This window comes from Etheostoma spectabile, chromosome 12 (genome assembly GCF_008692095.1).
Source record: "Etheostoma spectabile isolate EspeVRDwgs_2016 chromosome 12, UIUC_Espe_1.0, whole genome shotgun sequence".
NCBI lineage: Eukaryota > Metazoa > Chordata > Actinopteri > Perciformes > Percidae > Etheostoma > Etheostoma spectabile.
The window spans coordinates 23363791-23391598 of NC_045744.1; the positions used below are offsets into that span (position 1 = coordinate 23363791).

Below are 27808 nucleotides of genomic sequence, written 5' to 3' on the forward strand. Positions count from 1 at the left end.
CACATTGTTTGATTATAAAGATAGAAATATATGTGATATTGTTCATCTCTTTGTTTTATTGGGGAAGTTTCACATTCACAAATCTAAGTTTTCCAACTCTACACCCTGTTTTAAATTTTTTCCAAATTGAAATTGAAACATATATTGAGTCTATTAATTTCCCAACTAATAAAAAAGCTAGATTTATTTTTGATACATACCCCAATCTATTTAATTAAATACTTCTGTTTTCACATTTGATACACCTTTGCAAATCTGTCACATTCTTATTTTTATTAATTTTTATTTTTTTATTTTGCTGTTGTCTACTCCATGCTCTCAGTTATCTTGTACTATTTCTATTACTATTGTTTATTGATTCATATAACTTGCAATCCCTTTTCCATGTGATCTTCCTTTTTTTGATCTGCGTTGTCTAAATGTTTGTATTGTTATCTGTTAATAAATAAAAATAAAATAAAAAATAAAAAATATACGTATTGTTTTTCTTTGCTATACCTGAATTCGGCCACAAGGGGGCGATGTGAAGGAAATGGTGCCCAAGTGTTTTTTTCAGCGTCTCTTCCGGTTCCACCGGAACCAGGTGCTTTCCTTCCCCGTGCCGTCAGCGGACTACAACGTGTCGCGACAAAATGGCACTTTATAATTTCAAGAAGATTATGGTGGTTCCCACCGCGAAGGTACGTTGTGTTCCTCGTCTTTAGGCTTTTAACCGGGTGTCGTTTTCTCAGTCGTATTATTAAGAGTTAAGAGACAGTGGAAGATGTAAAAAAAACAAACATGGTGGCTTCTGTTGGGCAGGAAAACACGTGCTGAGCTGCTGTAACGTAGGCAGCTGCTCTCTAATAAATTATCTTTATGTCCTCGTGCTTTGTTGTGTTTACAACTTATGTTTTAGTATAAAAGGAGATCAAAGATTTGACTTTGGATCTGACCGGTATTAGGCTATAAGTAGGCTTTTTAGTCCAGTTGACGTGAGTCAAGATATGTCACGCACCAAACTCCGTTCAAAAGCCTGGACATTTAAGAGATATATGATTATCCTGTGAGCATGGATCCGCTATCCATCAAGTAGGCCTAGCTCGTATTAAATCAAGTTAAACTCGTGCTTATTCACTGTTACTCCAACAATGTCTCTTCATTTAAAAACTATGTCGCCAACAGGGAGCTCTGGTCACAAAAGTTAGTTCCTGTGGGTTTACAAACCATGTCGCAAACAACGACCTTTAGTCACAAAAGTTAGTCCCTCTTTTCAGAAGAAGAAAATCTGCTATCTGTATGACTTGTATGCCGAATTAACAAGAGGACACGGATTATTTTGGACAAAACACAAAACGTTCTTATAAGGTGACAGCTTTTGCCTTTCAAGCGATTATATATTAAACTTATAGATTTCTTAATGAAGTTTGGAAGGACTCGGGAAAACCGTTTGCCGAAGATTTTGCTGAGTGGAAGTATAGGAAAACAATGTATTTTATGGATCCAATGCATGCTACAGTATGGATATACATATGAAATACAAATAAAATGACAGTAACTGTAACTAGTAATATGCTATGTAAGTACAAGTGAAGACAATAAAGGCCAAAGACACTACAAATGAGGCAAATAATTAAGATCCACTAACTTCTTTTAAGGGAAAAACAATCATAAGCTTTTGAGACAAACGTTTGTCTAGTTTCCAATTGAAGAAAACAAAAGTGTTTTTCCTTCACTAATAACTTGCATACGTGTTCCCTCTTTGCAGGAATTCATCGACATCACTTTATCCAAAACACAAAGGAAGACGCCCACGGTGGTACACAAACATTACCAGATCCACCGCATCCGACATTTTTACATGCGCAAGGTGAAGTTCACCCAGCAGAACTACCACGACCGCCTCTCGCAGATCCTCACCGACTTCCCCAAGCTCGACGTAAGTCAAGATGCTCCGAAAAGTGTCCCGCGTGCTCTAACCCTGGGGCCCTGAGGGCATTTTTACAGTTTAATTTCCGTCTGAATTTATTTTTCATAAAAAAGCTTGTAAAACATCAACCCTGTTGTCTACAGTCAAGATATGAACATCATTGTTTTTTTTTTAGGACAAACTGGGTTATTGGAATATTTGGGTTGCAGTGAGGTCACTTGCATGTTAAAAATGGTTGTAGGGCCTTAAAGATAAATAAATAAATAAATAAATGAATCTTCCAGATATGTATTGATATCACAGACATATAAGTAAAACCTCTAAAACACTTCTCATATGTCTTGGGAGTCACACTGTGAAGAAATAATCATCATAACTTATACAGTTGACAAAATACATGCATTTTTTCCAAAAAAGTCAAGACGTTTTGCTCTCATGACATTTACTTACGCCAATAATAAAATACTAATGTCATATTTATTGATATTACACCCACAGCAATGTTATACAAGCAGATATGTGTCTAAATAGTGCATTATTTGGCCTTCCATAGAGTATATAGGCATTTTTGTCCCCTCTGGCCTTCCATACAAGAGGGGTGCCTTTATCTCCCATATATGGGCATGCACTTCCTGGAAAAAAAACAGGACAGACAGAGAGAGAGACGGAGGAGCGAGCCAGCGGCAGAAATGAGCCAAAACGCGATGAATTATGGACATAAAGTGGATCAATCTTGGATATAACAGTATGGATTTAAAGCCCAAAGAGGCTGAAGTTCCAGGCTGGATAGAAAATCCCCTGTAGAGGCTAGAAAGACCCGGAAAAGACCTCCGTAAACGCGAAAACGTCAGGATTTAAACAAAACCGAAAGTGAGTAAATCGCTTGTATGGTTCAAAAGTTATTAAACTATGAATCAGAGGTACTTTTTTTTACTCGTGGGCGAGTGTCTCGGGCTCAGAGGGTTAATAACCATTGATTCCTTTTGCCTGACACCAGTAATGCAGCGTTGTCTAATCCGTTTGTGACATGTGATAATGAGTTGTCTCTCTTCAGGACATCCATCCGTTCTACGCTGACCTGATGAACGTGTTGTATGACAAAGACCATTATAAGTTGGCCTTGGGACAGATAAACATCGCCAAGAATTTAATTGACAAGTAAGTGGGTCTGAACTTTGATGTTTAATGTCTTGCGTATTGTTGCCCGTTACTGTGGTGTGTCTTTCAGTTTTTCTGTTTCAGTTCATGCTCACAATCCCGTTTTTGTTCTAATGATCTTAAAAGAAATGGACATGTTAAAATCTGACAGGAAAGAGCTGCGAGTTAGGGACATTTTTAACCCTCATGTTGCCTTCCTGTCAAAATTACAAAATCAACACGTTTGTTGACGTTTTTTATCGATGTTGACGCTATTTCTTATGTTTTTGTCCCATTTTTCAACACCTTTTGACACTTTTCCCCCCATGTTTGTCACTTTTTTTTGACATTTTCAACACTACGTAACACTAACTTACTAACTTTAGTTTACAGTTATTTTTGGAATTTATGGTCAATAAACCTCATTTATAGGAAATAATACCTAATGTTTGAGTTAGAAAAGCAGAAATTAGGAATTATTGAGACTAAAATTAAAGGAATGGATGTTGATGATAATCACAGACTGGAATATGTCAACTTTTACTCAATACTATTTCAAAAACACTTCCATTTGTTTTTCAAATGCTATAAAATTGAATAAGACCCAAAATTAATGAAAGTAGAGATTTGTACTTGGCAAAGAGCGTTGAAATCAATCATGTTATTTTGGGGAATTAAAAAGAACACTGATATAGGAAAACGGGTCAATTTGACCCGAGGACAACATGAGGGTTTAGTTGCAGGTTTAACCAGAAGACCGTCGGGGTTTTCCTGCTATAGAAGGTTTAGGCTCAGCACCTGAAGCCGAATGAATGTAACTAAAAGACTTTTCGTAGATCTAATGACTGCAGTTGGACTTCTTTAGCTTTAAGTTTCATCTTTAAGCTTTTCCGGTGTTATTTACGTTCTTCTCTAGCTTTCCCAACGTTTTAAAAGCAGATATGGTGATAACAACGGTGCAAAATGGTGTAAAAAAAAAAGTGACAAACTACCACGACAAAGACTCAAAACAACCCCAAAGAAAACAAAAGTGACCAAAAAGAGAGAAAACACGACTACAATGAGGCACAAAAACCCCACAAAGAGACACAACACGCATTGGGAGCTTTTTTTTTTAATGTTACTGAAAAATGTGACACCTTCCTGAAGAATGGCTCCTAACCCCCCCCCCCCCCCTCCCGCCCAAACATGCACCCCTAAATCTTCCACAAAGCGAGGGAAAACACTGAGGCACTTTAAGTCCAAGATTCAAGATTTCTTTAGTCATACCACAGTACACTGTAGTACGAAATTACGTGCAATTACGTTCACAGCTTAAAAAGAATACAGCACAGAAACAATTAAAAACACAGTGAAAAAGTCTAGTTATTTATATGCTTCTATGGGTGTGCAGAGCATGTAGAGTGATAAATATAAATATATAGCGCCTAAAAAAACAGAAAACTATAAATATCGAGATACTAGATACTAAGGGTGTCTCGGGAGATCTCGTTTGACGAGATCTCGCGAGATTAAAACGTGACGAGATTTCTCGTCGAGGTGAAAAGTTGTCTCGTGAGGCGATGTGACGTCAGCGTGATGGAGCGTGAAATTACTATTGAAGATCCCCCTGCCACTTTTAAATCATTTGTGTGGCAACATTTTGGGTTTTCCTGCGGAAATGATAAACGGCGAAAGAGTGACAGACAAGACGAACACAATATGTAAACATTGTAAGAAAAAAATGCCGTATACCGCGGCTAACACGAGCACTATGCAAACACACTTCCAGCACCACCACAGCTCTCTACTAACTACTGCCCCCGCGACGAGAACATTAAAAGGGCAAACAACTCTAAAAGCCTTTGCATCTCTGCCACCGGTAAGTGCAAGAGCCACGGCAATAACGAGGGACATGGGCGATTTCATTGCAGCTGATATGAGGCCATAAAATGGTATTAAAATAGTAAAAAAAAAAAAAAAAAAGTTAAATAACATTCATCATTAATAGTTGATTTCAAAATGCACCTAAATTGTTTTGCATTTTGTGATTTTTCAGTTGAATAAAAAAACTATTTTCCATTCATTTATTTCATCGAGGATTTCTTTAAATTTTTTTTTTTTTTTTAATCTCGTCTCGTTCTCGTGAACCCAATCTCGTGATGTGTCTCGTCTCGTGGAGTAAGCGTCTCGTCACACCCCTACTGGGTACATAAAGTTGGAAGGAGTACAAAGTATAGACATCCGTATTTAAAGTGAAAGTCAAACTGACCCGTTTCAAAGTGTTTTATATTCAGAAATATTAGATTTCTTTCAACCATCCATCCATCTTCATCCGCTTATCCGTATCGGGTCTCGGGGGCAGCAGCTCCAGCAGGGGACCCCAAACTTCCCTTTCCCGAGCCACATCAACCAGCTCCGACTGGAGGATCCCGAGGCGTTCCCAGGCCAGGTTGGAGATATAATCCCTCCACCTAGTCCCGGGGCCTTCTCCCAGCTGGACGTCCCTCCACCTAGTCCTGGGTCTTCCCCGAGGCCTCTCCCAGTGGACTCCTCACTAGTCCTGGGTCTCCGTGCCTCCCCCCACTGGACTCTCCACTGTCCTGGGTCTTCCCCGTGGCCTCCTCCCAGCTGGACGTCCCTCCACCTAGTCCTGGGTCTTCCCCGAGGCCTCCTCTCAGCTGGACGTGCCTGGACCACCTCCCTAGGGAGGCGCCCAGGAGAGATCCTTACCAGATGCCCGAACCACCTCAACTGGCTCCTTTCGACGTAGAGGAGCAGCGGCTCTACTCCGAGCTCCTCTCGGATGACTGAGCTTCTCACCCTATCTCTAAGGGAGACCCCAGCCACCCTCCTGAGGAAACCCATTTCGGCCGCTTGTACCCTGGATCTCGTTCTTTCGGTCATGACATTCGGTTCTTTCAACCAAATTGTTAAAAAAATAATAATAATAATTCCATATGTTCTTTAGGTGACATTAATGATTACTTTTGTTGAATTTTTGGGGTGTTTTATTTAATCTTATAGCATTTGAATTCTTTTTTTAAGTGTTTCCAAACAGTGTGCAGACTAAACTTTGACATTTACTCATCTGTGATCCACTCAACATCCTCTGATCTTAACTATTAGTCAAAATAATTCTTAATTTCTGCCTTTTTAACTAAAAACAATCATGTATAATTTGACATAACTTAGGTTTGTTGACCATGAATTCCAAGAAAAAGTGTAAAACCAATTATTAAACCAGCTCAGGGTTGTTGTTTTTTAAAAAGTGGCAAAAGCTGGAAAAAGTGAGAAATAAATCAGAAAAAGCAACGAAAACATTGGTAAAGAACCAAAAAATATTCATTTTCAGTTTTGACCTGGAAGGGCAAGTTCAGGGTTAACGGGAAGACAACACAAGGGTTAACTAGATGGCTTTTTTTAAAAACACATTTTTTAGAGGTTATTTTTTGGGAGCTTTTTCCCTTCATTCAGATGTAAATAGACGGGAAATTAAGACGACAAAGGGCCGCGTATCGGATTCGAACCCGGGCCGCTGCAGAGGACTCGGTCCACATGGGGCGCACACTCTTACTGGGTGAGCTAGAGGGCACCCCAACATGACGGACATTTAGTTGAGCCTGGCAGCTGGAAGACAGATGATGTCAATGTCATATTTATTTATATAGCACATTTCCAAGGCCGAGGCCTACCAAAGTACTTTACAGTAAAAAGCACAAAAAAAAATTTGAAATGAAACAGATACAATAGAAGACACAACAAATAACAAATACTAAGAAAATAGAACACAACAATAATCAAGGCGGCTCCCCTGAGCCCAACGCTTTTTCAAATAAATAAGTCTTCAGCAATGATTTAAAAGTGGACGAGCTTCTAGCAGTCCACACAGCTGCAGGCAATGAGCTCCACAGAGCTGGAGCAGCCACTGGAAAGGCTCCATCACCTCTGGATCTCAGGTGGGATCTAGGAACCTCTAGGACCATCAGACTGGCTGAACGGAGGTCTCTGGAGGGCCTATGCAGCCTGACAAGGTCCGTAAGGTACTCTGGGGCAAGCCCATTGATACATTTAAAAGCAATTAGAATAACCTTAAAATCCATCCGATACTTTACCGGAAGCCAGTGAAGCAATGCGAGCATGATGATGAATGATGATGATGATGATGATGATGATGATGATGATGATGAGATGTCAACAACCACAGCAATCCCCGTCATCCGTTACTTTTAAAATGAGGGTTGCAGTTTTGTTGTGTTGTCCGACTGGATACAGGCTGGTAAAACTGGCTGGAAAACTAAAGCCAGCCAATGCTTATTGAGGTGTCTTTGTCTGTTAATACACTTTTATTAACGGACAACAACTCCTCACTGGTAGAGGTTGGTGGTTCGATCCTGGCCCTGCAGTCCCATGTAAAAGGGTCCTTTGGCAAGGCACTGAACCCCCAATTGCCCCCCCGATGCTGCGCCATCGTAAATGTGTGGTGTATCTGATGAGCAGGTTAAGGATGGATACCCGACCCGAGCCCGACGGGACCCGACGGTACCCGACGGGCCGGGCCGGGTTGGAACAGATTTTTAGAAAGGATGCTGGGGTTCGGGTCGGGCTCGGTCACATCAGCGCGATAAGGCATTGAACATTTAGAATTTAAAACAGCTTATTATGTAGGTAATGGCGCTTGTTGCCCCGTGTGCATTGATGCGCTCATCTGTTGACATTTCCGAATGCCTTCCTACACTTGCTTAATAAAACGGCTTTCCACACAAACAAACGTACATGTGTCATTAGTATGAGAAACAAATGTGATTTTAACTGTGTCGGGCTCGGGTCGGGCTCGGACAGAAATACCTTAATGCCTGTCGGGCTCGGGTCGGGCTCGGTTACTGCTCTGTCGGACGCGGGCCGGGCTCGGACAGAAAAATCCGGCCCGATCCGCACTCTAGAGCAGGTGGCTCCTTGTACGGCAGCCTCGGCCACAGTGTGTGTGAATGTGAGTGTGTGTGTGAGTAATTCCTGTACTGTGTGAGTAATTCCTGTACTGTGTAAAAGCGCTTTGAGTAGTCGTTAAGACTAGGAAAGCGCAAAATAAGAACAGTCAATTCACATTTAATATACACAAATGTGCCTGCAACAAGATCTAATCTATCATGTTTTGGGTTGCATGTACAGTTGGATTAGGACTAAAAAGATGCCTTGAGCCCAAATAATTCATGTTTCTGTTCTGCTGCACAAACGAACTAAGATATAAGAAAACCAGAGGTGGAGTCTTTCGTTGGATTTTTGTGCATTTTTCTTATTTTTGGAATTACTGGACATTACATCTATTCTGTGGGACTTTTTCTGAGTGTTTTGTGTTTTACGTTTTTCTGTTTAAACACATGAACATTGGATTGGATTCTCGAACTGTGTGGTGTTTTGCAGGGTTTGTTCTTTTTTGCTTGTTTAGGGTGTACATTTCTGTATGTGCACGCTTGTGTGGTTTGGTTCTTTATCCTACATATAAAACACAAACAATACACACCTGGACTAGACTAAAACTACCTTCGACGTCAGACGAGAGACCCGGCTGGCACCCCTTGACCATTTAAAAAAAACACAACATAAAAAGGATAAGTCAAAGTCTGCTTTATTGTCAATTTCTTCACATGTCGAGACATACACAGAGATCGAAATTACGTTTCCCTCTATCCCACGGTGGAGACAAGACATATTTTACCAATTAGGTCACAGACAAACATAACATTCAAGTTAACCATATGAAAAGTAAAAAACAAGAAAGGCACATACAATAAAGAAAAAAAACAAGAGCAGCAAAATAAATAAAGACAAACTGTCGCAACCTGCAATTTAACATAACTTAGAAAGGGATAAAAGAGGACTCGTAACATTTCTATTTTTGTGTTTTTCTCTTTCCACCCCCAGTGTTGCCAAAGACTACGTGCGTCTGATGAAGTACGGAGACTCTCTGTACCGGTGTAAGCAGCTGAAGAGAGCCGCTCTGGGCCGGATGTGCACCATCCTGAAACGGCAGAAGTCCAGTCTGGAGTATCTGGAACAAGGTAATGAACGGGCTACAGGGCTTGTGGCTGGAGGGCTGGAACCAGGGCCTTTTCTTCCTTTATTTAAATTAAGAAAATTTAAAATAATCTGTGGTTTTTTTGTAGATTAATTGGTCATTTGTTGGCTTCACATGGCTCATTCAGTACATATCCAGCTGTATATTATAGTCAGTACATATCCAGATGTATATTATAGTCGGTACATATCCAGATGTATATTATAGTCGGTACATATCCAGATGTATATTATAGTCGGTACATATCCAGATGTATATTATAGTCGGTACATACCAGATGTAATTTATCGTGTACATATCCAGATGTATATTACAGTCGGTACATATCCAGATGTATATTACAGTCGGTACATATCCAGATGTATATTACAGTCGGTACATATCCAGATGTATATTACAGTCGGTACATATCCAGATGTATATTACAGTCGGTACATATCCAGATGTATATTACAGTCGGTACATATCCAGATGTATATTACAGTCGGTACATATCCAGATGTATATTACAGTCGGTACATATCCAGATGTATAATACAGTCGGTACATATCCAGATGTATATTATAGTCGGTACATATCCAGATGTATATTACAGTCGGTACATATCCAGATGTATATTACAGTCGGTACATATCCAGATGTATATTATAGTCGGTACATGTCCAGATGTATATTATAGTCGTACATATCCAGATGTATATAAGTCGTACATATCCAGATGTATATTACAGTCGGTACATATCCAGATGTATATTACAGTCGGTACATATCCAGATGTATATTACAGTCGGTACATATCCAGAGTATAATACAGTCGGTACATATCCAGATGTATATTATAGTCGGTACATATCCAGATGTATATTACAGTCGGTACATATCCAGTGTATATTACGTCGGTACATATCCAGATGTACTATTATAGTCGGTACATGTCCATGTGTATATTTAGTCGGTACATATCCAGATGTATATTAGTCGGTACATATCCAGATGTATATTATAGTCGGTACATATCCAGATGTATATTACAGTCGTACATATCCAGATGTATATTATAGTCGGTACATATCCAATGTATATTACAGTCGGTACATATCCAGATGTATATTATAGTCGTACATATCCAGATGTATATTACAGTCGGTACATATCCAGATGTATATTATAGTCAGTACATATCCAGATGTATATTATAGTCAGTACATATCCAGATGTAAATCTTGCTCACAATACTTGTTATCTATATTTTTATATTCATAGGACAAACCCATCTGTAAAATTCTGTTTATAATATTATTCATTTCCATATTTATTCACTTATGCACTTATGGAACCACTGTTTATATTTCCTGCACCTGCTGCTGTTGCACTTCTGGTCATACCCAAACTGCATTTCGTTGCCTTGTACCTGTGTAGTGACAATGAAGTTCAATCTAATCTAATCTAATCTAATCTAATCTAATCTAAAAGCATCACATCAAATTCTGCTTTATTTACTCAGCACAACAGACGTTTTTAACCCTTGTGTCGTCTCGGTCACTTTTTTTCAACATTATTATTGCTTTTTCCAATTTTTTTTTGCCAATTTTTCAATGTTATTGGTGCTTTTTTCTGTTTCTCCAAAGTTTTTCATATTTTTAATGTTAATTTAATGTTAAAAAACAAATTTACAACGGGTCAACAAAGGACAACATAGGGGTTAAAGCTTGTTGTAAACACTTGTTCCTTCACACGTATTATACACAGCTGCTTTGTCCCGAAATCAAAAATAATGTTTCACAACTCGGCAAACAAACACCAGAAAAAAATCTGGAATCACGAGCATCCACGTAGGGAGGAATCTCAAGAAAATTAAATACATAAATAATAAACATAAATAAACAATACTTTAGGAGGAATTGTTAGTTTTTACAGTTCAATCCATACTGCACCTTATTGCATTTGTAATTTAAAATAAGGAATCACACGATAAACACGCTTCTGTTTTTTAACGTACAAATACCCCCCCTTCTCCCCCCCCCCCCCCCCCCCACAGTGCGCCAGCATCTGTCCCGTCTGCCGAGCATCGACCCCAACACCAGGACCCTGCTCCTGTGCGGCTATCCCAACGTCGGCAAGTCCAGTTTCATCAACAAGGTGAACGGCTCTCTGGGAAATAATTTGTGCGACGGTCCAGACTCGTACACGCCATTGGTTGCAGGATGTTTTCAGGTGGCCGTCGCCTTGGTTACGCTGCGTTAACGTTGTGTAAATGGTGTTCCCTCGCCAGGTGACCCGAGCCGATGTGGACGTGCAGCCGTACGCCTTCACCACCAAGTCTCTGTTCGTGGGTCACATGGACTACCGGTACCTCCGCTGGCAGGTGAGACGCCGCAGCTCACACCACATAAAGGGATCCGGGATTTGGCAAGGCTGGGGGGGGGGGGGTGGGTTGGGGGGGTGTCATTGGAATAGCCTGTCGTTCTCTGAGCATCTGATTCATGTCTTCGTGTCACTCTGCAAGTCCATTCATTTGTCTTGAAGGAGCTTTTTAAATAGTTGCGGATCTGAATTTTGAACTTTTGGTGGCGAACTATTTCTTTCTTCGCTGAAGCCGACAACGAGACGATACAGACAGTGAGGACAATATTCAGATGGATAAAAATGAGTTTTTAAAGAGGTTTAATTTTGCCTAAAAACGGCCTGTACTGTTCTAGATCACTATTACACATCTCGTAAAGAACGCATGCCGAGTGTGCAGGTTAACCCGTTGTCCACTTCCATGTGAGGAGTTTGGGAGGGAGGATGTGGTAGATGGTGGTGATGATGATTGATGATGAAGAAGTGCTGGATGATCCTTTGCGCCACGCAGCAACCGGCGGTAGATCTAATGTGTCGGCGCAAAGCATCCGGCACAAACGGGTTAATGGTCTGGCAGATGCATTCAGTAACTCTACGCCTTCTAACTGGAGAGAGAGAGAGAGAGAGAGAGAATTTGCAGAGTCACTGTGTCCGCTAACCAGACCTTCTTTTGCAGCGCTGTGGAGGAAGGTCTGGCACTGCGAGACTGTTCTTAACCCTTGTGTGGTCTTCCCATTAAAAAAAAAAGAAAATCAACACTGTTTTTGAGGCTTTTAATCAATGTTTTTGTCCCTTTTTTCATCACTTTCAACGCTTTTTTTCTTCAAGGTTTGACACTTTTTTGACATTTTCAACACAACGTAACACTAACTCATTAACTTTGGTTTTACAGTTATTTTTTGGCATTTATGGTCAATATACCTCATTTATTGGAAATTAATGTTGTTTGAGTAAAAAAAGCAGAAATTAGGAATTATTGAGACTAAAATTAAAGGAATGGATGTTGATGATAATCACAGACTGGAATATGTCAACTTCTACTCAATACTATTTCAAAAACACTTCCATTTGTTTTTCAAATGCTATAAAATTGAATAAGACGCCCTGAAAGTAGTGAAAGTAGAGATTTGTACTTGGCAAAGAGCGTTGTGTGGAATCAATCATGTTATTTTGGGGAATTGGGTAGTTAAAAAAAAAACATTGATAAAGGAAAGTGGGCCAATTTGACCTGAGGACAACATGAGTTAGTCAACTTTAGTGTGTGGAGTGTCGTGGTTGTTGTGTTGGTGTGTGTGTGTGTGTGTGTGTGTGTGTGTGTGTGTGTGTGTGTGTGTCCAGGTGGTGGACACCCCAGGTATCCTGGACCACCCTCTGGAGGACAGGAACACGATCGAGATGCAGGCCATCACGGCCCTGGCCCACCTGCGAGCGGCGGTCCTCTACGTCATGGACGTGTCGGAGCAGTGCGGCCACAACCTGCAGCAGCAGCTGGAGCTCTTCAACAGCATCAAACCGCTGTTCGCCAACAAGGTCAGACTCCTGCAACGCTACAGGGGGCGTGTTCTGCAGCGGGGGGGCAGAGACAACACAGGGTCCCCCCCCCCCCCAGAGAAGTTGCCCCAGCTGGGGCATCATTCATGCAGAGCCCAATAGTTTCTGTGCTAACAGAGTCATGGATCACGGAAATGAGAATTTTGCCTTAATTTAGGGCCTTATTGGCCCTACTTTAATTCAGTTCTAAAAGTTAACTGAATTGGAAATATAATTTCCAACCATAAGTAAAAGATGAAAGAGCATTGGTTTGACAGTGTCATGCGTGAGAGTGCGAGTAATCAAAGTGATGTTGACGTCTCACCCCCCCCCCCCCCCCCCCCCCCGCAGCCTCTCATCGTCGTGGCCAACAAGTGTGACGTGAAGAAGATCAACGAGCTGCCCGAGGACAGCCAGGTGGGGGATTTACCTTCGAAATGTCTCAAAGGCTCTGATGTTTGTCCCAGAATCAGGTGGACGAGGTGATCTGGAGATGCATTTGTAGGCGTGAATTGCCGAGTTAGTTTTAAACACTTTGAACCACTGGTGGGTTTTAGTGCAACCTGAATATTAAACTGCAGAAACGGGACTGTTTATTAGAACATGTTTTTTTAAATATATATCTCTCTGACCGTTGTGTTTGTGCTGTCAGAAAATCTTCGCAGATCTCACCACCGAGGGAATCTCTGTGATCGAGACCAGCACCCTGACCGAGGAGGGAGTCATGCAGGTCAAAAACGAGGTGAGCCGCAGCAAACTTCACGCAGAGCTTGTTTTTACCGTTGCCTACGAAAGAGGCCTGAGGTTTATACTTGTGCGCGGTGTCTGTAGCTATGTTTCCATCCCACGTTTTCATCCAAATTAAGTGATATCGAATGAAAAATGCCTTATGGAAACGGTAAAGTTTGATGGATTTTCATGAATATCGACTCAAAGGAAATGCGTTCGGTCTCATCGGATTTTCTCCTGATCAAAATACGGCTTATGCGATAAACGCTATGATGAATTGCGAATAAGTTTTGGGTCATTTTATGGTTGCAACCCGCCACAAAATGAAGAAGTTTTAGTTCATTTCTGTCCACTTTTTCCGTTCTGTTTGGACACACGATGGGTGTCAACAAAGACAGATGGAAGTGGACGAGAGACATTTTGAATTTAATTTACGAGCAAAATATAACGGCTATTTTAGATAGCAGAAATGAAAGAAAAATGCCCAAATTTATCAGGAACTTGTGAAGGAAATGGGCTACAAAAGTTACCACAAGACGTGGGACGTCCTCCGGGGTAAATGGAAGGCGATCAATCAGCGAGACACGTCTCTAAAAAGAGTTGTCTGGCAGCGGTGCCGGAGGGCAAATAAAAGCCAAGTTGCATCTGCATCGTCATAGCAATGTGTTAGTAGCGTTGTTGTTTTCTTATTATAGCTTGATATGTCGCTATCAGCGGGCACATGAGCACTACTACAACCTCTGTCTGAGCAGTTTTCTCGCTCGTCTCTCAAAAATTCATCAACAAACGCACGTGTGTCTGGTTGATTGACGTGATTTTCAGCGAACTACGGTACATTTTGGTGGTCACGTGGCTTTAAATAGCCAACAAGACCCGCCTCATGTGTATTTTGAACCAATGACGGTGCGTTCTCTGCTGCACGCGTCATGAAAAGACCGACAAATATAAAATGCTGTGCCGGCAGGAGGTTCAGAGTGGCGCAACGCAGTAACCGGCGGTAGATGTGTCGGCGAGAAGCATCCGGCACAAACGGGTTAAGGAACATAGTGTTGTTGTTGTTGTTGCTGCTGCTGTGAGTGAGCGTTGTTGTCGTGGTTCATGGTTGTTGTTGTCATCCATGTTTGTTTGTCAGGCCTGCGACAGGCTCCTCTCCCATCGGGTGAAAACAAGATGAAGGGCAAGAAGGTCCACGATGTCCTCAACAGACTCCACCTGGCCATGCCCGCCAAGAGGGACGACAAGGTAAACGCACTAAAACCGTCAGAAAACCACCTCCTCTCGTGTCTAGCTGATGTGTTTGAGTGCTGATCTCAGGTCTGCTGTTTCCAGGAGAGGCCTCCGTTCATCCCTGAGGGGGCCGTGCTGCGCAAGAAGGCGATGGAGGTGGACGCACCCAAGCGCAAAACGGTACGTCCGGGGTTTCAGGGTTTCCACGGGGGCTTTTAAAAAAAAAAAGTCTCAAATTTCAAAATCTAAATTTTAGGCCTTTTAAAAAGTCTTAAATCTCTAAAAGTATTGGGTCCTAGATCAATACACTTAAATATTATAATTGTTGGGGCGAGTTTGGCCTGTATTTTGACAGGACAGCTGAAGACGCAGATCAGAGTTGAACCTGCGGCCACTGCGTCAAGGACTAAACCTGTGTGTGTGTGTGTGTGTGTGTGGTGTGTTGTGTGTGTGTGTGTGTGTGTGTGTGTGTGTGTGTGTGTGTGTGGTGTGTGTGTGTGTGTGTGTGGTGTGTGTGTGTGCCAACTGAGCATCCGGGCGCCCAATTTTTAAGCAGGTCTTAATTTTCCTACGTCCAAGTAACGTCTCCAATGCTCAATTTTATTTTCATTCTTTTGTGTAATTATGTTCCGATGAATATTTCTTTTCTCTGTCACTTTTATTCTATATGAATACATTTATTCACTCTGCAAGTACGTTTGTGACTCAGCGTTTTGCTGACCCCCAAATTCCACTGGATGCGTAGCGCCTGCGGATCCGCTCGGCACACGGCAGATGGTGCGGGACAGGAAGTCAAGGACAGATACAAAATAAAACATCCGGTTAATTTTCAAAATAAAATAGACTGTGCTCACGTCGGATCATATTTCCCTGCACTAGAGTTGTTTCCCCTCTACTCCTCTGGAGATGTTGTTGGTTTTGTGGTTCTATTCTACGTGATTTCGCGAGATCTCGTGGGTCCCTGTGTCTTCAGCTGTCCGTCATGGCTCCAGCCGTCCCCCCCGCAACAAATCCAGAACCTGGTGGGTGTTGACGTACGGCGGAGCACGGAGCCGATCCACAGCCGTGACGCATCCAGTAGAATTTGGGGTTTACTTTCATGTCATGGTGTGTCTTGAATTTCATTCATAAAGGTCTTAAAAAGTCTTAAATTTGACTTGTTGAGACCTGCAGAAACCCTGAGTTAGCCTCAGGCATGAGGTCAAAGGGACAGCGGGTCTCTTAATAAAATAAAACCTCTATGAATGGCTGTGTCATTAAACATTTTACTGTTCATTTCACAGGAGAGGGATCTGGAGGTTGAGCTCGGCGACGACTACATTCTGGACCTACAGAGTAAGCCGAGCTTTCATTTTTCCCCCCCACTATGAATACGTAGAAAGTAAATGCTTCAATCTGCAATGCTGATATTTTTTTTTCTTTGTATAAAGAATACTGGGATCTGATGAATGAAGAGGAGAAGAACGATAGGCTCCCAGAGGTGTGGGAGGGCCACAACATCGCCGATTACATCGATCCTGAAATCATGACGGTGAGTCGCCGCAGTTAGAAAGAAACTTGGCCTATTTCAGTTAAAGTGCTCATATAATCTTCATGTTGGGGTTCATTATTGGGCTTAGAGGTGGTACCAGAATAGGTTTTTGTGGTTGACCAACACAATATTTTTGTTGTACTGCACATTGCTGTAGATCTTCTTTTCAGCTCCCTTTTACCTACAGAGTGAGACATCTCACTTTGGGCTTTTTTATAAACCTATAACATGCACAAAAAAGATACATAACACAATAAAGGAAAGGGGGGGAAAGCCAGAAACCATAATATAAGCACTTGAAACAAAATACAGCTGTCTACAGTGACAGGATGTTGTGTTTTTCTGAGGCCGATCTTCTTGAAATCGTTAATAAAATCCATTTCATATTAGCAACTGGAAACAGACCGGCTGGTATACAACAGTCACAACATGTTGGTGACACAGAGCCGTTTCTACAAATCTATATCATGGTGTTAAGATGAGGAATGCGTCCATTTTAACAAATGCACCAGTGGAGTAACTCGGCTCCATTACTTGTCTTTATGGGGGTTGCTCTTCTTTCTTAAACTTTCTCTCTCCCTCTCTCTCCTGGCTGTATGAGATAGCTTAACATTGGTCCTATTAATGAAGTAGTGGTAATTAGTAGGACTGCTCATGACCTAGACAGGCTCCAGAAAGTCCAAAACTCTGTCGCCAGGGTCCTCACCCACACCCAGACCTGGCAGCACCTCGGTGGTGGGGTGAGGGACGGACAAGCGTTGCTCTTGTACTTTCCCCACTCTGTCTCTCTCCAGCTAAGGGGTGCTCGGCCTGTAAATATTTGAGGTCCCCCATTTCAAATTATCTGTTTTTGTCAATTTGTGTTTATGGCTTTACATTAGATTAGATGAGATGATACTTCATTCATCCCACAGCGGGGAAATTCCTTTGTTACAGTATCATTCTCTACAATAAGAGCAAAAAACAAGTAAACACACAAGAAAAACAGGCAAACAGCAGACAATGAGCAGAAGGTAGACTGAAGTAAAGTGGCGTCAAATAAAGGTTTTGTAAAGTAAAGTTGCCATAGTACAAAAAAAACAAACAATATTGCAGTGCAAAAGAAGGTAACCCTAATATAAGTTACATTCACCTGTGTCCATAAATAATATTGAAAAAGTAAGTACTTGTAATGGAAAAATATAAATACAGATAATGAAGATATGTAGAGTGACCAGGACACTGAGGCGTACCTGGTAATACAAAGATTAAACAAAAACTAAAGCGATCTAGATTCCTTGGTTATTCTAGAGGAGCGAAGTACAGAATTGGAAAGGATCATTTGTATTTATTTTTCCATCTTCTAAACGTCTTGACTCTCCTCTCTCTCTCCTCTCTCCTCTCTCCTCTCCTCTCTCCCTCTCTCTCTCCTCTCTCTGTCTCTCTCCTCTCTCCTCTCTCTCTCCCCTCTCTCTCTCCCCCCTCCCCTCTCTCTCTCTCCTCTCTCTCTCCTCTCCTCGCTCCTCTCTCTCTCCCCTCTCTCCGTCTCCTTCGCCCTCTCCGCCTCCCTCTCCCGTCTCTCTCTCTCCTCTCTCTCTCTCTCCCCTCTCTCCCCCTCTCTCTCTCTCTCTTCCTCCTCTCCTCCCCCTCTCTCCCTCTCTCCTCCCTCCTCTCTCTCGTCCTCTCTCTTCCCCCTCTCCTCCCCTCTCTCTCTCTCTCCCCTCTCTCTCTCTCTCTCTCTCCCCTCTCTCTCCCCTCTCTCTCTCTCTCGCCTCTCTCTCTCTCCCCCTCCCTCTCTCTCTCTCTCTCCCCTCTCTCTCTCCTCCCCTCTCTCTCTCTCTCTCCCCTCTCTCTCTCCCCCTCTCCTCCTCCCTCTCTCCTCTCTCCCCTCCTCCCTCTCTCCTCTCTCCCCCTCCCCTCCTCCTCCCCCCCCCCCTCCTCTCTCTCCCTCCTCCCCTCTCTCCCTCCCCTCCCCCTCCCTCTCTCCCCCTCCCCTCCCTCTCTCTCTCTCCCCCCCCCTCCCTCTCTCTTCCCCTCCCTCCCCTCTCTCTCTCTCCCCCTCCTCTCCTCCCTCCCCTCTTCTTTCCTCCCCCCCTCCCCCCCTCCCCCTCCCTCTCTCTTCCCCCCCCCCCTCTCTCTCCCCTCCCTCTTTTCCCCCCCCTCTCTCCCCTCCCTCCTCTCCCCCTCCCCTTCCTCCCCCTCCTCCCCTCCTCTCTCTCTCCCTCTCTCTCCCCCCCTCTCCCCCCTCCCCTCTCTCTCTCTCTCCCCTCCCTCTCCCCTCTCTCTCCCTCCCTTCCCCCTCTCCCCCTCCCTCCCCTCCCTCTCTCTCTCTCTCCCTCCCTCCTCTCTTCCTCCCTATCCCCCTCCCTCCCCCTCCTTCCCTCCTCCTCTCCCTCCTTCCCCCTCTCTCTCTCTCCCCCCCTCTCTCTCTCTCTCCTCCCTCCCTCCCTCTCCCCCTCCCTCTCTCTCAGAAACTGGAGCTCCTGGAGAAGGAGGAGGAGCTGAAGGAGCAGGCCGGGGAGTACGACTCCGATGACGAGAGCGAGGACGAGGAGATGCAGGAGATCCGCATCCTGGCCAAACAGATCCGCGACAAGAAGCAGCTCATGGTCCGGAAGTCCAAGGATAAGGATGTGCACGGGCCCCGCATGCCCAGGACCGCCACCAAGGTGAGGATCCTGTTAGTCTACATCAGCCGGACCTCTGGCGATGGAGAGGTTCAGCCATCCAGGAAACATCAATGCATTCTCTAGTTTATGTAAATGTTGGTGTCATTTCATAATTATCTCATAATATTAACTATATTAGTTAATGTGTCAGTTGTTTTCCGTCCTACTCTTAAGTTAACCGGTGTTCAGAGTGTCTCCTTCCTAAATACCAGATGTGTTGTGTAGAGCCCGAACGATGAAGGATTTTTAAGACCGATATGATACCAATATTTGGTTATTTAAAAATCCGATATATCGGCCGATATATATATATATATATATATATATATATATATATATATATATATATATATTTTTTAAATCCAGAAACGAGATTTCCCAAACATTAGTTATTTGTAGTTATGTATGAATTCTCACTATAACAATATGATAATTTTTTAATTGTCACAACAGAGCAGGGAAACATCACCTTATATTAAAGTTTGGATAAATAAAATGTATAGAAATACAAACTTAAGATATTAAGATATGAAACTTAAAGTCATTTGAACATAAACACAACAACTTAAAAAAAAAAAATCCAGTGTAGCTGACTGGGACGTTGTAGAGCGTCCTCTGGTGGACAGACTATGCAACCCCATCACTAACAGGGACGTTGTAGAGTGTCCTCTGGTGGACAGACTATACAACGCCATCACTAACAGGGACGTTGTAGAGCGTCCCTTGGTGGACAGACATGCAACCCCATCACTAACAGGGACGTTGTAGAGTGTCCTCTGGTGGACAGACTATACAACGCCATCACTAACAGGGACGCTGTAGAGCGTCCTCTGGTGGACAGACTATGCAACGCCATCACTAACAGGGACGTTGTAGAGCGTCCTCTGGTGGACAGACTATGCAACGCCATCACTAACGGGACGTTGTAGAGCGTCCTCTGGTGGACAGACTATGCAACGCCATCACTAACAGGGACGTTGTAGAGCGTCCTCTGGTGGACAGACTATGCAACGCCATCACTAACGGGGACGTTGTAGAGCGTCCTCTGGGGACAGACTATGCAACACCATCACTAACAGGGACGTTGTAGAGCGTCCTCTGGGGGACAATCATGCAACACCATCACTAACGGGACGTTGTAGAGCGTCCTCTGGGGACAGACTATGCAACGCCATCACTAACAGGGACGTTGTAGAGCGTCCTCTGGTGGACAGACTATGCAACGCCATCACTAACAGGGACGTTGTAGAGCGTCCTCTGGTGGACAGACTATGCAACCCCATCACTAACAGGGACGTTGTAGAGCGTCCTCTGGGGACATATCTATGCAACCCATCACTAACGGGGACGTTGTGAGACGTCCTCTGGGGGACAGACTATGCAACGTCATCACTAACAGGGACGTTGTAGAGCGTCCTCTGGTGGACAGACTAGCAACGCCATCACTAACAGGGACGTTGTAGAGCGTCCTCGGTGGACAGACTATGCAACGCCATCACTAACAGGGACGTTGTAGAGCGTCCTCTGGTGGACAGACTATGCAACACCATCACTAACAGGGACGTTGTAGAGCGTCCTCTGGTGGACAGACTATAAAACACCATCACTAACAGGGACGTTGTAGAGCGTCCTCTGATCCAATCCAATCTGCCGGCGGTTTGATTTCACCCGGCTGGCTTATCGCTATTGGCGACGATAGAGAGGCAACGGCCAATGAGCGACATTCAACATGGCGGCACCGAAGCGCAGCTGTAAGTCACGTCACCCGGGTCCTTGGTCTGATTGGTTGAAGGACTATCCAATAGCGTAGCGAGTCATTTGATCTATGCATGCCGAGCACACGCCCCAGACTAAAGAGGGATCCTGGTCTGGTGATAGCCGGACTAAGATTTCGGTGTAACACCGGAGAAATCCAGGAGACGTGAACAGAAGTCTTCCAATCTGAAACGAGGGTCCAACCCCTCAGCTCCACGGGACGGTGCTCTTGTTTTATAAAAGGACTTGAGAGCCTTTCTAACATTTGTCTGAAATATCCACCTCTAACTGTGTGTGTCTCTCTGTCTCTCTCTCCCTCTCTCCCTCTGTCTGTCTCCCTCTCTCCCTCTGTCTGTCTCTGTCTCTCTTTCTGTCTGTCTCCTCTCTTCCTCTCTCTCTCTGTCTGTCTGTCTCTCTTCTGTCTTCTCTCTCTGTCTGTCTCCTCTCTCTCTGTCTGTCTCTCTTTCTGTCTGTCTCTCTCTCTTCTGTCTGTCTGTCGTCTCTTCCCTGTTCTGTCTGTCTCTCCTCTGTCTCTCTCTCTGTTTTGTCTGTCTGTCTCTCTTTGTCTGTCTTCTCTCTCTGTCTTCTTCTGTCTGTCTGTCTCTCTGTCTCTTCTCTGTCTTTCTGTCTCTTCTGCTCTGTCTCTCTGTCTCTCTCTCTGTCTGTCTGTCTTCTGTCTCTCTGTCTTGTCCTTTTCGTCCTCTCTCTCCTCTGTCTGTCTGTCTGTCTCTGTCTTGTCTCTCTCTCTGTCTCTATGTCTGTCGCTCTCTGTCCTTTCTCTTTCTTTCTCGTCTCCTCTCTTCTCTCTCGTCTCGTCTCTCGCTCTTGTCTTCTCTCTCTGTCTCTTGTCTGTCTGTCTCTTCTGTCCCCTCTTCTGTCTCTCTGTCTGTCTGTCTCTCTGTCTCTCTCTCTTCTCTGTCTGTCTCTCTCTCGTCCTGTTCTTCTGTCTGTCGTCTCTCTCTCTGTCTGTCTTTTTCTGTCTGTCTGTCTCTCTCTCGTGCTCTGTCTGTCTGTCTCTTTGTCTCTCTGTCTGTCTCTCTCTCTCTGTCTGCTCTGTCGTCTGTTTTCTCTTCTCTGTCTGTTCTGTCTGTCTGTCTGTCCTGTCTCTCTCGTCTCTGTTCCTGTCTGTCTCTTTGTGTCTCTCTTTCTGTCTGTGCTCTCCTCTCTCTGTCTCTCTCTCTCTCTCTCTCTCTCAGGTTGAAAGAAAGAACCTAGAGAAGGAGATGGGAGACCTCGGTCTGGACATGGATGACAAGGACGATGTAAGCTCTTCCTTTAGATCAGAAACCATGACTCTATGATATGATTATGCGTTTATGTTAATGTCCTGTTTCATTTTTGTGTGTGAGGAATTTTAAACTAAGTACTCATCAGTACAGTTATGACCACAATATTAAGTGTTATGATTCTGCAGTGCTCAGGGCTTAAAAATCCTGAAATAATGAATTTGACAGAAATATGAAGAATTTGACAATTTTAAGTTACAAGATATCACCTAAACCTCGGTTACGTCTCTTAGGATAGGTTAGAATAGATCTGTGTCATTTTTCATAACAACCAAACACAGTTTAGCAGCTGTCAATATGACTTACAGACCAACAGAAAAACATTTGAACAGTAAAGTATAACCAAGATAAATAAACACGGTGACGCCTCACTGATACACACACAAGTGTCCTTGGATTAAAATGTCAGAAACTGTGATTTTCAGTTTTTACCCTCATGTCGTCCTCATGTCGTCCTCATGTCGTCCTCATGTCGTCCTCATGTGTCCTCATGTTGTCCTCATGTCGTCCCATGTCGTCCTCATGTCGTCTTCATGTCGTCTTCATGTCGTCCTCATGTCGTCCTCATGTCGTCCTCATGTCGTCCCCATGTCGTCCTCATGTCGTCCTCATGTCGTCCTCATGTCGTCTCATGTCGTCTTCATGTCGTCCTCATGTCGTCCTCATGTCGTCTTCATGTCGTCTTCATGTCGTCCCCATGTCGTCTTCATGTCGTCCTCATGTCGTCCTCATGTCGTCTTCATGTCGTCTCATGTCGTCCTCATGTCGTCCTCATGTCGTCCTCATGTCGTCCTCATGTCGTCTTCATGTCGTCCTCATGTCGTCTTCATGTCGTCCTCATGTCGTCCTCATGTCGTGCTCATGTCGTGCTCATGTCGTGCTCATGTCGTCCCCATGTCGTCCCCATGTCGTCCCCATGTCGTCCCCATGTCGTCCTCATGTCGTCCCCATGTCGTCCTCATGTCGTCCTCATGTCGTCCTCATGTCGTCCTCATGTCGTCCTCATGTCGTCCTCATGTCGTCCTCATGTCGTCCTCATGTCGTCCTCATGTCGTCCTCATGTCGTCCTCATGTCGTCCTCATGTCGTGCTCATGTCGTGCTCATGTCGTCCCCATGTCGTCCCCATGTCGTCCCCATGTCGTCCCCATGTCGTCCTCATGTCGTCCCCATGTCGTCCTCATGTCGTCCTCATGTCGTCCCCATGTTGTCTTCATGTTGTCCTCATGTGTCCTCATGTCGTCCTCATGTCGTCCTCATGTCGTCCTCAAGTTGTCCTGTATCAATGATCTTTTTAATTCCCCAAAATAACATGATTGATTCCACCCAACGCTCTTTGCCAAGTACAAATCTCTACTTTCATTAATTTGGGGGCGTCTTATTCAATTTTATAGCATTTGAACTAAAAAAAGGAAGTGTTTTTGAAATAGTGTTGAGTAAAAGTTGACATATTCCAGTCTGTGTTATCATCAACATCCATTCCTTTAATTTTAGACTAAATAATTCCTAATTTCTGCTTTTGTAACTAAAACATTAGGAATAATTTCCTATGTATGAGGTTTACTGACCATAAATTCCAAAAAATAACTAAAACTAAAGTTAATAAGTTAGTGTTACGTAGTGTTGAAAACGTCAAAAAAGCGACAAACATTGAAAAAAGGGACAAAAACGTAAGAAAAAGTTAAAAACATCGATAAAAAGTCATCAAAATTGTTGATTTTTAATGTTGACGGGAAGACAACGCAAGGGTTAAGTAGTCATTTCACCAGGATTTTCTAACTTCATGAGATTACATTTAAATCACATGGCCTTTTGATTTCTAATTTTGCATTTTTCTGCAAATTTCACATCTTAACCCTAACACATGAAAGCGTTGAGTCCTACGCCCAACAAGCCCTTGAAGTAGTCCCTGTGCAGACCTGCGTCCGGCTCCAGATAACAGAGACTCATGGTTCCTTCCTCCTGTGTTTCCAGAGCCACTACGCCCAGCAGGCCCGGCGGTCCCGCAGCGTCGCCAAGAAACGCAAACGGGAAGTTTCCGTCACCCCGCTCTCCAAAACCCGCAGCCAGAGCGCCTCCCGTCCCCCTCGAGACCAGTCTGGTCTACGCGATCCTAAGGTACGTAACGCCGTCTTTACAGATGTCTATACGCTTTTTTTTAATTTTCTATCATGAATGTCCCCCAACCCCCACCCATAGCCCTGGGTGACATGGAGAAAATACGGTATCTAGTCTCGGTGTATTGATACGCTTGATATAATGCAATGTTTCCCAAACTTAGGGTCGGGACCCAAAATGGGTCGCAGACCGTTTATTGGGTCGCCAATTGGCAGAGTGACATGCATATCAATCTTATGTGAATGAGCGATCTTTTTTGCTCCACTGGGCTGTTCAGCTCAGATGCAGTGGGGGGGGGGGGGGTCTCTCTCTCTCTTCTCTTATCCTAGGAGGGGATGAGAACATGAGTTGAGAAAGGGGTGAGACACAGAAAGGAGAAAAGACCCCTTTTCTGTTTTTGTCTACTTTTATAATGGAATAAATGTACTCCATATACATTTAAATTCATGGTTTGTTTTCCGTCCTTTGTCCACAGTTTAAAAATGTCGACGTTACAATGATTCATGGTGTATTTTTGTAAACTTGGGTCCCGGGGAGACACAAAATTTCTCTTTGGGTCTTCAGCTGAAAAAGTTTGGGAACCACTGGTTTATTGCCCAGCTCTTACCCCCCCCCCCCCCCCCCCCATATATAACCCTCTGTATGAGCAGGTGCCCATATATAGAGGGTTACTCCTCAACGCAGCGGGCCCGGGTTGACTCCGACCTGCAGCCCTTCCCCCCCTTTATCTCTCCCCTATCATGTCTTCAGCTGTCCTGCCAATAAAGGCCTAAAAAATGCCCCAAAATTAAAAATAAAATGTATAAAGATCGGCCCACACATTGGGTTAATACTAAAACAACGCTTTGTTGTATCTAACCTAAAGATTAAATATCTCTTTGGTTTTTTTATGACGAAGATTGCTTACCACTTCTTTCTTATCAGTATTAAGAAAATATTGTTTTTTGTCCTCGGTCATTTTGATCATAAATAGGGCTGCACAGTATGTGTTGTTGTTGTTGTTGGTTGTTGTTGTTGTCGTCAACTAGCACCACAAACACATTGTAAAAGGCTGTGACAAAGTGCCAAAGACACTCAGAATTGTGTTTAGTAATATCAGTAGAAAACTGCACTTTAAAATGTAACTCATGCTTTCAACGGCTCAATTTGTTCAATGAAATGTTGGCACTCGTTTCCTTTCCTTTGATTTAAATTTGCTGTTTTAGCAGACTGCTGAACGCAGCAGAACTGAGTGCACTTTAGTATCTGTGTATTCATCGCGAGTAATGTCCTTACAGGAATGCATATTTTCCTTATTTCGTGCGGCCCTATTCATAAATGTTATTGGCTACTGATAAATAAAGGCTTAGGTTGCAAAACATGACTCCACCTCAAACACCATTGGGTTAAACGGTGTTTTAGTTGTTTTCACGTTAAACAATTAAAAGGCGACGCTAGATCGTCTTAATTAGTGTGAAGAAGAGTCCGAGGAGGGCGATCACCAAAGGCAGCACTAACACAGACTTTAAAGTGTTTAAGGTAGTTTTCCCTCAAAAATTTACACTGGTTTATCGTTTTATGAATTTTTATTTTTTTTTTGGATTTTTTTATTTTTTTTCTTTTTTAAATGAGGCCAATTTTGGGGTTTTTTTTTGATTTTGTGAAAGCCCCTTTTAATTTCCCTGTTTGCTGAAAGTCTCCCCAGATAAAGCTGTTGCCTTGACCCCCTTTCCCTTCGTTTGGGAAAATTCCCCTCAAAAATGCAATGTTTTGCTTTTTGTGCAAAATTTAACGTTTTTGGGCCCAATGGGTTTTGGGCCCCTTTTTTTTGAAAATTTTTTAGGCACATTTTTCCCATGATTTTGAATTTTTTAAAAATTTTACGTCAAATTTTTTTGGGTGTGAAAATGTACTTTTTTTTATAAAAAAAAAAAACAATAAAGGCTTGAAAGAATTTAAACCCCGGGATTTTATTAAAATCGTGAAATGATTTATTAATTTTAAGTGTGAAGGCGTTTTAAGGGAAACCCTCAAAATTGTTATTTTTTTAAGTCTGGTTTAAAAAAAACCAAAAATTTTTGGATATAGGGAAAATTAAAAAGAAAAAAGAAAAAAATCAAATTTGACCCATGGACAAAGGAGGGTTAAAAAGGCGGGGGGACAAATCCTTTAAAATTTTTTTGTAAATTTAAAAACCATTGCCCTTTTAAAAGGTAGTAAATCCCAAAGGGGGTATCCCTAATCCCGGTTTTAAAACTGAAAATGGAAGGGGGGACTCACGGGGTGTTTTTGTTTGTGTTTACTCACCTCCCGTGTTGTTTTTTTCGTTTGTTCCCCAGTGGGGAGGAAGGCGAAAAAACATGATTTAAGAACTCCCCGAGAAAACAGAAAACCCCCAAGGCAAGGGGGGGAGGGGCCCGACCGACACGTGTTCACCTAAACCCAAAAAAAACCTCCGGGCCCGGGGAAGAGGAAGGTCCGGCCCCCGCCCGCAGATAGAGACTCTCTTTATCTGGACTCTGGAGACCTGGACACGCTGTTGGGAAAGAGAGGCTTCTGTGTGGAGGGGGTTTTGTGTTTTTATTTTGGTATTTTTTCCCCCAAAAAGGTAAAAAAGAAAAGGAAGATATTTTTCCCTTTTTTTTTTAAAAAAGAAAAAAAGGAAAGTCGTGTGGGTTTTTTTGGGAAAAAACGGGGGAGCACATCTTTGACGATGTCGGCGCCGTAGAAATCTGTAACGCTGCCGGGGGAACTGCACCAACCCATGAAAACTCATCGAATTATACGGGGGGTTTTTAAATTTTAACACAAAGGTTTTAAGACTCATAAATTTTTAAAGCTTATGGAAAAGCAGAGACTCAAAAACCCATTGTGAAATTATTTGATGTCTTATTTTTTTTACGCGTTGCCAGGGATTAAAAAAAAAAAAAAACGGACACCCTAATTAACAGTAAAAAAAAAAAGTGAAATATTGTTGATTTAAACTGATATGCATGTGATTTCACAAGTTTTTTCTTCTCTTGGCAACAGCAGTTAAGTTCATGACCCCTTGGTGTTGGGCCCCCCGGTTTTTGGGTTTTTTTTTTTTTTTTTTTTTTTTTTTTTTTTAAAAAAAAAGGACGACGGACCTTTCCTTACAGTTTTCCCCTTTGGTAAACATTCACTAACAAGGGAGAGATTAATAAATCTATACACGTGTGCCCCAAATTTAATCGCCTGTGATGTTTTAACTTCACTGTATCTACCCGTTTTGTGTTGTAGATTTTGTCTATAATAATTGTGCTAATGTTGGCGTTCTAGTCTTTGTCATGGAAATAGCGACTAGATCAAATTTGTAATTGGATTTTAGCAATTTAAGCAATTATTTGCTTCTGTCACACATGTTGGAAAATACGTGTCTACAAAATACCGTCTAAAGCAACTGTTTTATATTACAAACAGTTGTATATTTTTATAGTATTTTTATAATTAATCTGTAAATGGTTGTAGGATTATGTCAGATTAAGACCGCCTACGACCGATTTAAAAGTACGTCTGTTAATTATCTTGATATTTATATTTT

At 42.9% G+C, this 27808-nt stretch overlaps 1 protein-coding gene across 1 annotated transcript; it reads left to right on the forward strand.

The window, feature by feature from the left end:
• Window positions 1-536: 536 nt before the first annotated feature.
• Window positions 537-27220, forward strand: gtpbp4 (GTP binding protein 4). Its single transcript, XM_032531537.1, is given in 18 exon segments — window positions 537-680; window positions 1748-1918; window positions 2964-3067; window positions 8948-9084; window positions 11141-11241; window positions 11375-11467; window positions 12784-12975; window positions 13327-13392; window positions 13628-13717; window positions 14837-14861; window positions 14864-14946; window positions 15034-15111; window positions 16215-16266; window positions 16362-16462; window positions 18913-19110; window positions 22062-22127; window positions 24124-24271; window positions 26586-27220. Coding segments are annotated over 18 exon segments (1854 nt in total). The 5' UTR covers window positions 537-632; the 3' UTR covers window positions 26687-27220.
• Window positions 27221-27808: the final 588 nt, after the last annotated feature.